This window comes from Mauremys mutica, chromosome 9 (genome assembly GCF_020497125.1).
Source record: "Mauremys mutica isolate MM-2020 ecotype Southern chromosome 9, ASM2049712v1, whole genome shotgun sequence".
NCBI classification, from domain to species: Eukaryota; Metazoa; Chordata; order Testudines; family Geoemydidae; genus Mauremys; species Mauremys mutica.
In genome coordinates, this window is record NC_059080.1 from 55,424,589 (window position 1) to 55,436,785 (window position 12,197).

Below are 12,197 nucleotides of genomic sequence, written 5' to 3' on the forward strand. Positions count from 1 at the left end.
CCTCTGGAGCTTAGTGCATCAGCCTCTACTGCATGAGCAAAAAGCCAACTGGCTGTTAGCTAAGACTGTAGAGCACACTCTTTTTATTTTGTTTTTGTGTTCTCTCTCCCCACCCCAATGGGACAGAACACCACGCCCAGGAGGTGTGTGGATTACACATGCACACACTGAGGTGGTCCAAGTGGTGACCCATGGACTGGATCCAGCCTGCAGAACAATACCATCTGGACCCCAAACGTGTCTATGTCCTCCAGCAGACCTGCTCTACAAAATAGCATCCTATGTGCAAGGCCCACTCTGCATGGAGGATGCCACTTTGTAGAGCAAAATGGCATCCTCTATGCAGCATGACCTCACACATACAATCTATGTGAGAGGTCATGCCAAATGGAGGAGTCCATTTTGTAAAGCATATCATTCTGTATGTGGCCACAGAGGTCCCCCCAAACTAGCATCCAGCCCACAGGACTGAAAAGGTAGGACCATCAGCTTATGCCAATTAGTAACAGATTTAAATTAATCTAAGCAAGCCTCTTAAACCAAAATAAGAGTGTCTATCCAGCCTTTTGCACCAATTTCACTAAAATTGGTTTAAAAATTATTTAAGTTATTTTATTTAATTATTTAAGTAAACTAGTGCCACTTTCTCAAGTTACAGATAAGGAATGAACTCTCCTACATATGCATCCTTTGGGCTAGCCGCTACTCAGGCTAACTCTGAGGAGGTTAAGCCCCTAGAAGTGATACTGGTCCAAAGCTGAAGCACTGACAGTCTCAGTCATTGCAGGCTTAAGTTGATGACAGTGTTATGACAAGAATCTTTGCAGAAATGTTTGCATTGCTGCCAGTTTGGGGAAAGCTGTTGCAAACAGCAGGAGAGTGTAACCTCTGCCTAGAGTCATCTCTCTAACTAGAGTCAATTCCTGGGGCAGGGTTCTCCCTGACAGATTGAAAGGGGTATAGATAGGAGTTGTTAGACTAACCCGAGCAAGAGAAATTTCAGATGAAGGAGCCTCAAAAATGATGTCTAGTAGATTGTGGAGCAGAATCTCAAGCAAAGTGGTAAAGTCATTTCAGGCAGGACAAAGCAACTGAATATCTACAGCAGCTACCACTGCTCCATGGGCAAGGGGACCAGGATGATCTAAAGACATCTCAACCATGTTCATTTTATATCATTCTGTTTGTTTCCCACCCCCTGCCTTATACGGAAAGTGGCATACCTTAATTTCAATACTTTGCTGGTCCTGAGTGCAGGGGGATGTTTGTTTTGGAATTAAATGCAAGTGATCTGAAATGTTTGCTCAGTCCTTACCTATCAGTCCTTTGAAACCCAGCATTTCCTCCCAAAGCTCCTGGTTATTGATAGTAACCTGAGTTAAAATTAAAATATATACATTGTGAGTATGAAGAGTAATAGATAGCAATATGCAATAACTGTTTATTTTACTACAAAACAGTTTCACTTTTATATTTAAACAAGTCACAGCAAACCATGACACAGGAACAGCTGGAAGAAAGGTTCTGACTACATACTCAGTATTGAAAAGTCTCGTACAATACCCAATACCCAATGGGATGTTAATACCAAGACCCACTATTCTGGGGTACATGAACCCCCCAGCAGGACTCTGGGTGTGTGGTAAGAGGGAAAGAGCACAGCTGTTTCATCTCCTCCCTTCAAGCAGATATATGTGGGTGCTGGCAGACGTAACAGGGTGGGGTTACTCTTGCCAACACTGCCTTTCTGACAGGGGAAGAGGGTACTTCTACTGCTCCTAAGGGAATCGGGCCCCGTCTCTCTGAGAGGAGAGCAGGACCCCAGCCACTGTCTCTGCAAGAGGGAAGGTCATTGGGCAGGTTCTGCCATTCCAGATTTTAAGGCAGAGCTAGTGGACAATCTACCCTCCCATTCAGACCTGTCCAGCCCCCTCTTCCCATTCCTGGTCACACAACACCCTATGGCAATAATAGCTGTTAATTATGTGGAAAGTCATGTGCTTACAATTGTCCTTTAACACAGTAGCAGCTGAAAAAATGGCCAAACCAGCACCATGTGATCACCCAGCTCTCTACAGACCATGTGGACCACAATTCAAGAAACTCAGGGCTAGAAAAGAGCACATGGCATGTGCGTCTGGTAGGCACCAGTGCAAATTTCCCCATGGAGAAGTATTAAGTCAGCATTAAGGATCTGTATTACAGTGTAATTGCGAGGAATGTAATGTGTATTATGTTACTGTACATGCTGTAGGGGACTTATTTATAGAAAGGCAGAGTCTGTCAGTAAAAGTGGTGAATGTAGTGTGTGGTGGTAAGATATGTTGAAGGAGGATACTCTACCTGGACACTTCTTGGCTTTTATGGCTTTGGGTGAATGTTCCTTTTAGGAAACCCTAACTGGGTGTTGCTTGTTTGCTTCTTTTATGGGAAAGTTCTTGGTTTGTGAGAATTTCCTTGGTTTTTTGAAGCTACATGAAGGAATTCAGTAGAAATGACACAGACCTTTCCTCCCCTCAGAAATTACAAGTGGAGCTGGAAGTTTTCCATGCCAGGTGTCTGCCTCATACTTTTCTACTTTTTTTAAGTTTCCACAAATGAGATGAGGAAAAAATATATTTTGTCCCTGTTACAAAATTTGTATAGTTGTTTTTTTGAGATGATCTAGTGCATCCATGCTTTGCAGCAAGGGCTTGAAAATTTAGCAGGGATGTGCCTTTAGGTAGTGACAGGGATGTGTCTTTTGCTTTCTCGGTTTAAAAAAACAAAAAAGCCCAAATTTGGCCAGTTTGAAACATCTCAGTTTGCACATGCTCACTGAAGACTTGTTAGAGTGACAACTGAATGCTCTGAAGATTCCATCTGTAGACAGCATGCTCCAGTCTAAGGCTGTTGGGGCTGAACAGGCCTTTCCTTGCAATTGCTACAGGCCCGTGTGGCACCAGGCACAGAAACTGAAAGCAGGAAGATTCTCTCCAGTGCTTTCAATGCTCCTCTTGCTGGCCTGTGGAAGAGGACGCTGCCTGATTTGAATGTTGGTGGGACAAGGACCAGACCTGGGGCAGTAGCAAAATGAGTAGATTAGGACGAGAAGCCTGGAGTCGGATAGAACTTGGACTAGGGTGACCAGCAGGGCCGGCTCCAGAGTTTTCGCCACCCCAAGCAGCAAAAAAAAAAAAAAAAAAAAGCAGTGATCGTGATCGGTGGCAGCTCCACTGTGACGCTTTCTTCTTTGGCGGCAATTTGGCAGCAGGTCCTTCCCTCCGAGAGGGACCGAGGGACTCGCCGCCGAATTGCCACCGAAGAGCCCGACGTGCCGCCCCTTCCCCTTGGCCGCCCCAAGCACCTGCTTGCTGAGCTGCTGCCTGGAGCCGGCCCTGGTGACCAGACAGCAAGTGTGAAAAATCGGGACAGGGGGTGGGGGCTAATAGGAGCCTATATAAGCAAAAGACCCAAAAATCGGGACTGTCTCTATATAATCAGGACATCTGGTCACCCTAACTGGGATTGGGAGGAGGGAGACTAGTACTGGGAGCCAGTGGGAGAGAACAGAGATGGGGGAGATCTACTGGATTATGAGCTGGAGGATGGAGAAACGGATTGGCTGGGGACAGAGAGGAGAACTTGTATGAGAAGTCCAAAGGAATAAACTGAGGCGAGCTGGGCAAGAAGATTGAGACTGGGTTGAAGGAATGTGGTGGGGAGGGGTTGTGGAGGAAGAGACAAGACAGGGAAAAGCTGGAGGGGATGGGGTACAAGTGGTCAGGCTTGAGTGGAATAGAAGAAGGACTGTGACCTCCAGAGGACACTACCCTCCAGAACTTGGAATGGAATTAAATTCTTGAATCTAACCATTCCTTTTGTGACTGATTCAAGTAAGAGAATAAAAGCCTAATACTGTTATTAAGTAGCATGTTACTTCTTCAGTATGAGTGGTAGAAGTCAGAGCTGTGCAGCAGAAGGTCACGGTTTCAAACCTTGCGGACAACCAAGCAAACCCTATTTTACCAAGCCCCTGAAAGCAGCTTGTTCCTGGACTGGGGCTGCTATTTCCACTGTCAGGCATCTTCCCAGCCAACCAAACATCACCGCTGATTAAATTTATGTGTTTTATTTGGGTGGTTTTCTTGTAAGTTAAGTAGAAATTATCAATTTTTGAAGAGAAGGGCTAGAAGACTTGAGGAGAAAAACAGGGTGTGAACTTCAAAGACAGGGGATATTCATAGATTCTAAGGCCAGAAGGGATCACTGTGATCATCTAGTCTGACCTCCTGTACAACACAGGACATAGAACTTCCCCACAATCATTCCTAGAGCATATATTCAGAAAAAACATCCAGTCTTGATAAAAAAATTGCCAGTGATACAGAATCTACCATGATGGTTGATAAATTGTACCAGTGGTTAATTACTCTCACCATTAAAAATTGATGCCTTATTTCCAGTTTGAATTTGTCTAGCTTCAACTTCCAGACATTGGATCATGTTAGACCTTTTTCTGCTGGATTGAAGAGCCCATTATTAAATATTTGTTCCCCATGTAGGCGCTTATAGACTATAATCAAGTCACCCCTTCAACCTTCTTTTTGTTAAACTAAACAGATTGAGCTCCTTGAGTCTACCACCATAAGGCAGGTTTTCTAATCCTTTCATCATTCTTGTGGCTCTTCTCTGTACCCATTTCAATTTATCAATATCTTTCTTGAAATGTGGACACTAGAACTGGACACAGGATTCCAGCAGCAGTCGCACCAATGCCAAATACAGAGATAAAATAACTTCTCTACTCCTACTTGAGTTTCCCCTGTTTATGCATCCCAGGATTGCATTAGCTCTTTGGCCACAGTGTCACACTGGGAGCTCATATTCAGCTGATTATCCACCATCAACCCCAAATCTTTTTCAGAGTCACTGCTTCCCAGCATAGTGTCTCCCATCCTGTAAGTATGGCCTACATTCTTGGGGTATACATTTACGTGTAGCCATATTAAAATGCATATTGCTTGTGCCCCGTTTACTATGCAATCCAGATCACTTTGTATCACTGACCTGTCCTCGTCACTATTTACTATTCTCTCAATTGTTGTGTCTGCAAACTTTATCAGTGATAATTTTACATTTTCTTCCAGGTCATTAATAATAATGTTAAATAGCATAGGGCCACGAACTGAGTTCTGTGGGATCCCCGGAATCCTGCATATGCTGTGTATGAATTTTGAACTTGGTGGGTATTATAGTTTTCATGCAAAAGGGGCACAAAGTTTTGTGAGATGCCATGCAAGATTTATGCATGTGATTTTAAAAGTTCACATACTTTTCTAAGAGGAATTGTTTCATTTCAGAAACATCAAGGTCCTGTCAAAGCAAATGCCCTATTCCACTTTTACCCTAGAGCAGACATGGGCAAACTATGGCCCACGGGACCGTCCTGCCCAGGCCCTGAGCTCCAGGCTGGGGAGCCTAGTCCCCGGCCCCTCCCCCGCTGTCCTCCCTCCCCCGCAGCCATGCCACCGCGTGGGCTGCACGCTGGCCCGCCGCTCCCGTGGGAGTCACGGCTGCGAGCTCCTACTGCTGGTAAGGGGGAGGGGAGCGGGGGGGTTAGGTAAGGGAGCAGGGGATCCTGGGGAGCAGTCAGGGAGAAGGGGGCGGTTGGATGGGGTGGAGGTTCTGGGGGGGCAGTAAGGGGATGGGGAACAGGGAGGGTTGAGAGTGGGAGTCCTGGGGGGCCTGTCAGGGGGCAGGGAGCAGGGGGGGTTGGATAAGGGAGTGGGATCCCAGGAGGGGGTGGTCAGGGGACAAGGAGCAGACTGCGGTTGGATGGGGGTGGAAATCCCGGGGGGGGCTGTAAGGGGGCGGGGGTATGGATAGGGGTTGTGGCAGTCAGGGGACAGGAAGCAGGGGGCTTGGATAGGGTGCGGTCAGGGGACAAGGAGCGGGGGGGTTGGATGTGTTGGAGGTTCTGAGGGGGGCAGTCAGGGGGCAGGAAGTGGGAGGGGCGGATAGGGGGCGGGGTCCAGGCAGTTTGGGGAGGCACAGCCTTCCCTACCCGGCCCTCCATACAGTTGTGCAACCCCGATGTGGCCCTCGGGCCAAAAAGTTTGCCCACCCCTGCCCTAGAGCCACCATTGGTGCCTCAGTAATACCACTAGAACTTAATACTTGACTTTTCACTTTGGCCACTGGATGGCAGGATTTATATTAGGGTCACCCTTCCTGCATCAGTAAAGATTATGCTATTATGGGTTGAATTTTAAATGCAGTTCTTAACATTATGTTTCTTGAGATGCTCAATGAAGTGCCTGCCTTCACTGTCGCTAGTGAGCCATATGCAGATGAATGCATATTGGTATCAGATCAAATCCATTTTTTCCAAGTCCACTTGGCACTGTGGAAACAAAGATGAGATGATATCTCTCCAGGTACCTAATATATAACATATGGCAGATTATCACAGGGAGGCTTTGCAGAGAAGTGAAGTTTCAGCACTGACTGCTGCAGAAAAGAAATGCCTTCTACGGAAGGAACTCTATACCATACAAGAACCAAATCAGCACAGAGGGCTAGCCAGACTGCTACCCCTCTGTGAGGTTGGCCCAATTACACAAATGTAACACTAGATACTCTAAACTAAGAAATGTCCAGGCCACTGTTTACAGAACAGACCTATGTCCCTTCTGGCTAATGGTATCTGTGACATTCCCCTCTGGTGTTATCTGGACCGGTGATCTGCTAGGTCACTCCAATCCTTGACTCTGGGAGCCAGCCTTACCCTGCTCTGCTGTGAGAACTTCCACTCCTGGGCTGTTCACACACAGCCTCTGGCATGTAAGCTGCTTCTTGGATTGTGCAACCAAATTACACTAGCCAATATCTCTGATCCCAGACACAACTCTAGGAACCTCCATCTTGCAGCGTCCAGCTATGCCCGCTGGATGCTGCAAGCTTATATGAGTTTGTCAATTTAACAAAGAAATTGATATGTGCCAGGCTTGTTATCCCAAGGGGAGTCTCTGACATGCTTCAAACCAAATGCACTGCTTCAGGTGGAATAAACAGACAGATTTATTAACTACAAAGATAGACTTTAAGTGATATTAAGTGATAGGCAAAAAGTCAGAGTGGTTACCAAAATAAAATAAAATATAAGCATGCAGTCTAACCTCTCAACCCTATTAGACTGGGCAACATCTAGATTAAGCAGTTTTTCTCACCCCACTGGATATTGCAGTTCTTAATATACAGGTTTGTTCCTGAAACCTGGGCCAATCTTCTCTGATGGAGTCTTGTCTTCTTCTCAGTGTCTTAGTTGCTTGCAGCAAAGGTGGGGGCAGGAGAAGGGTCCAGTATATGTCCACTCTGTCTGTTTTATACCCTCAGTCCATGTGCTTGGGGAGCACAAGTCCAGGCATGTCTGAGGGGCATTGCTGAGTCTCTCCAAGCAAGGTTGAGCAATTCCCCTGGTGTGGCCTCATGCAGGTGAGTCATTGCATTGTAGCTCCCTTGATGGACAAAGGCTGTTGATGGGTCGTTTGACACCCGCCCGGGCACTGTTGCCTCTGGGGAGCTAATATCTCTCTGATTCCCCAACTTACAGCATGTTTTAGTGACCACCATACAACACAATTCTCATAACTTCATATGCATTAATGATACACATATATGGATATTGAAGTGACTTTCAGCAGATCATAACCTTTCCCCAGATACCTTACAAGGCATGCTTTATATGTAAGATCATGATTATATGTAAATGAGGAATATGGGGGTTACAGTACATTCCCCCAAGGTATAGAATGTCACAGTATTTATCTATATAAATGCATAAATACAGTACTCCTACCCTGACAGATTAACAACCAACCCAGTCCACATAATACAAAGCACTAGGCAGGCTGTCACATTCAACAAAACCCACCTGCTCCACAACCCCAATGTTCAGCCCTCCACAGACTCTCATCCTGTTTCAAAATAGTTGGGCCTTGAAGTGTAACCTGAAGGTCACCAGATCCCACACAGGGCACTGAGCTTCAAAGCTCTTAATGGAAAAGCCACTGCCAGCACCCCTCCCCAATGGAAAAGGCCAATGTCTCCCTCAGAGAGTGAGCTACCAGCCTATCTGAAGATGCAACAATCCACCCTGCCCTGAAGAAGCCAACACATAATACAGCCAATCTGTCCATCTACTGTTCTTGTCTCTAACCTTCTCCTTAAGTCAAAATAATGGAAAAAGTACTGGCAACTGCCCTCCAAGACCACATGCTGACTGCTGATAGCCTGGATCACACACAATCTGGTTTCAGACCACAGTGTAGAACAGAGACAGACCTTGTGGCACAAAAATAACCTCCTTATAGTTATTGACTCAGATTTTGAGGCCAGAGGGAACCATTTACTCTAAACTCCTGCATGACACAGGCCAGAATTTTACCCAGCAATTCCTGCATCAAGCCCAGTAACTTGTGGTTGTAATAAAGAAGAGTTAGAAAGACAGCTGACCTCAATTTAAAGTTTCCAGGTGATGCAGAATCCACCTTGTCCTTAGTAATATGTTCCAGTGGGTAGGTATCCACAGTGTTAAAAAATTGCACCTTATTTCCAATTTGAGTTTTCCTACCTTCAACTTCCACCTATTGGATCTTCTTATGCCTTTGTCTGTGTGAGTCAAGACCCATCTGGTATCAGAAATCTCCTCCCCACATATGTATTCATTGATTATGAGCAATTCACTCTTAACCTTTTCTTCCATCAGTTCAGTAGACTGAGCTCCTTCAGTCTCTCAGTATCAGGCAGATTTTCCAGACCTAGAATCTTTCTCATAGCTCTTCTTTCAACCCTCTCAAATTCTCCAATATCTTCTTTAAAGTGTGGACACCAAAACTATATGCAATATTCCAGCAATAGTCTCATTTATGCCATGTGCAGAGGTAATACCATCTCCCTACTCCTACTCAATATTATTTGAAAGACTAAGCTGGAAGTGGTAGAAGTTTCTCAGTTTTCTTAGGGAAGCCAAATTCTAGCTGAGTGTCATCACTGGAATGAACCCCACCTATTGCATTCTGTACCCCTTACAGGAGTGGCTCTTTTTCCAAGTTCTCCTACTGCTTTGGCTCTCAGCACAGAAAGACTTTCTAGACAGATTTCCTACACAATTCTTTTTATATGGTGATGACCCTGAGGAAATCAAAATGTAACAGAATAGGAATTGAAAGTACCTTCTTCGAAGAGCAGCTGTGAATGGTGTTCAGACTTCCACAGAGGTCTTGGTGGCAGAGGCTGAATTACCACAACCCCTTATTGTAAATGACCCTGCTGCATCCTTTAAAAACACTTACTTCAGGGGCTGCTCTGATTTGCTGCAACCTCCCCATCTCTCCCACCCTGTGCTCCCTCAAGGAAGACTTGCCTCTGCTGGGACCCTGCACCATCGCTTTCCAAGCAGAAGCTGGAGTAACTCAGGCTAAATCTACCCCACAGTACTGACAGCAAGTATAAAAGGTGCCATACCATCAGTTCTGAAATGTATTTGTAGCGTGGACCTCTATTACTGACCTGCAGTTTTATCTCCTTCTTCTTACTGGCCATTATTCTGCAAGAAGAATAGAAGTCACTAAAACAACAGTACAGAGCAATTGCTGTTTGCAGTTCAGAGCCACTTCACAGCAGCATAATCAATGATCTAATACAAAAGAGGGAGTCCTCTTTCTACAACTGAAATGCACATGCTGGCCAGCCCGCTGTTGTAGGGAAAGGCTTTTCATGCCATGCTCAGCCAGCAGGGTTTCACATTGTTCAACAGTGCTCCTTCCCCATCACTAGGTACTAGTGTTGGCGGCTCCTCTGGAAGGATTCATATGGCCAGAAGGGACCATTGTGATCACACAACATATTTACTAATCCTTTAATTATTCTAATAGCTCATCTCGGAACCCTCTCCAATTTATCAACATCCTTCTTGAACTGTGGACACCAGAACCTCTCACAACTTCTACTTGAGATTCCCGTTTATGCATCCAAGTATTGCATTAGCTGTTTTGGCCATAGCATCACACTGGGAGCTCATGTTCAGCTGATTAGCCACCATGACCCCCAAATCTTTTTCAGAGTCACTGTTTCTAAGGAGAGCCCCCATCCTGTAATTTTGGCCTATATTCTTTGTTCCTAGACGTGTACATTTACAGTTAGCCATATTAAAATGCATATTGTTTGCCTGTGCCCAAGTTAAGAAGCAATCCATAGATTCATGGATCCCAAGGCCAGAAGGGACCATTGTGATTATCTAGTCTGGCCTTCTGTGGAATAAAGGTCAGAAAACTTCCCCAAAATAATCCCTAAAGCAGATCCACCAAATCGTTCCAGTGGTTAAATACTCTCACTGTTGAAAATTTATGTCTTATTTCCAGCCTGAATTTGTCTATCTTAAACTTCCAGCCACTGGATTGTGTTATAGATCTCTTTGTATCAGTGACCTGCCCTCTTAATTATTTACCACTCCTCCAATTTTTGTGTTGTCTGAAAACTTTATCAATGATGATTTTATGGGGTTTTTTTTCAGGACATTGATAAAAATATTAAATAGCATAAGGCCAAGAACCAATCCCACTGGACCCCGTTAGAAACGCACCCATTCCATGATTCCCTGTTCATAATCACATTTTGGGACCTATCAGTTAGCAAGTTTTTAATCCATTAGATGTGTGCCATGTTAATTTTATATCACTCTAGTTTTTAAATCAAAATGTTGTGTGGTACCAAGTGAATTGCCTTACAGAAGTCTAAGTAAATTACATCAACACTATCACCTTCACTAACCAAACCTGTAAGCTCATTAAAAAAATATATCTCAGGCCATCTCAGCCAGAATGGTTAAGTCTGTGCCACACGTAGGCTCACACAGAGCACTGACACGCTGCTACTCCCCAGGAGTTTCAATATTTCAAGACATGTTCTGTGTCATATTCAAGAATGCACTAAAGCAGCAAATCCAGTCCTCTGGCAAAGAACCCACAGGAAGCCTACCATATACACCACTAACCTATGCAGGTGCAAGGCCAAACAGCCTGCTGACTGCAGAAATGTTTTAGTGCAGTGCTGGTCAGAGGAGTGTTGTATGCAAAGGATACTTCCTTGCTTCTCGGCCCTGCCCTGTGGGGTATGAGTGCTAGGAGATGCTTGCATCACTTGGAACCCCTGCTTAAGCTCAGATGAACACAGCAGGGGTGTTGAATGCCCGTGCAAGAGCTTGAAGTCAGCTCAGAAATAAGACAAAGCTCAAGTGAATGGCACACTGGACTATTCTTCATGGGCCAGCCTATCAAAGGCCTAGGCACCAATTAAACTAGCTTAGACTACAATCAGGCAATGGAGTAACGGTGGGGACAGCCCAGCACTGCACTGGCTGGGGGAGCATGAGCAGGGGGCCAGGTGTAGCCACTCATACATAGAGTGGGACGGGACTCTCCTCCCCATCAGTGCACAGCTGCACTACGTTAGCAGGCAGGCATGCTGCCTGCCCTACTCTGGGCCATCCATCTTAGTAGCTGGCAGCCTCCCAATCTGTGCAGAGGGGGTGGCTCTCCATCAGAGATGCCGGAACAGGAGTGGGCCAGGGAACCATGGCCCCATCACTTTTAAAAGTGGGAGGTTGAGTGATGGGGGGGGGTGCGGCAGAGAGGAGCAAGCAGAGAGCGTGGTCTTGGGGGGGAAGAGTTGGCGCAGGAACGGAGCTTTGCAGGAAGAGGTGGCGTGAGGGCAGGGGCTCATGGAGAAGGGGTCATGCAAGAGCAGGGCCTTGGAGGGATAGGTTAACACAAGAGGCAGGGGAGCTTCCACCACTCCTGCTCTCCATTCTCCAGGTACTGCTGCATCCCAGCCAACCAGCCAGTGAAGGGGGAGGGTGCCCAGACACTAATAAGACACCTTCTCTAGGGAGCCCACCAGGACATGCCATCAGAAAGCAACAGTGCTGAGACTCTTGCCTCTGAGCCTACATATTGTCTAAAGGATGCAGCTCTTCATGCATGGTTACCCACCCTGGGCTGTCTGGACTTGTTCTCTCCAGAGACCCCTCATGCCTGCTCCCTCCTACCCTGTCTATCTCACAAGGTGCTGGAGATGGTGTAGACCAAAATACTTTTCCAGCAAAGGGAGGAGTGTGGGATGGAAAGACACACATACATGACTCCCACTAGCCATGC

The 12,197-nt window shown here is 46.0% G+C and overlaps 1 protein-coding gene across 1 annotated transcript in view; it reads right to left on the bottom strand.

Moving 5' to 3' along the window:
- The window catches only part of NME9 (NME/NM23 family member 9), a 55,307-nt gene that overhangs the window by 12,420 nt on the left and 30,690 nt on the right, over positions 1-12,197 (bottom strand). The window contains exon 3 of the mRNA XM_045030081.1: positions 1,316-1,373. Within this exon, the coding sequence (XP_044886016.1) occupies positions 1,316-1,340 (25 nt within the window). The 5' untranslated portion in view covers positions 1,341-1,373. The remainder of the gene's footprint in view (positions 1-1,315; positions 1,374-12,197) is intronic.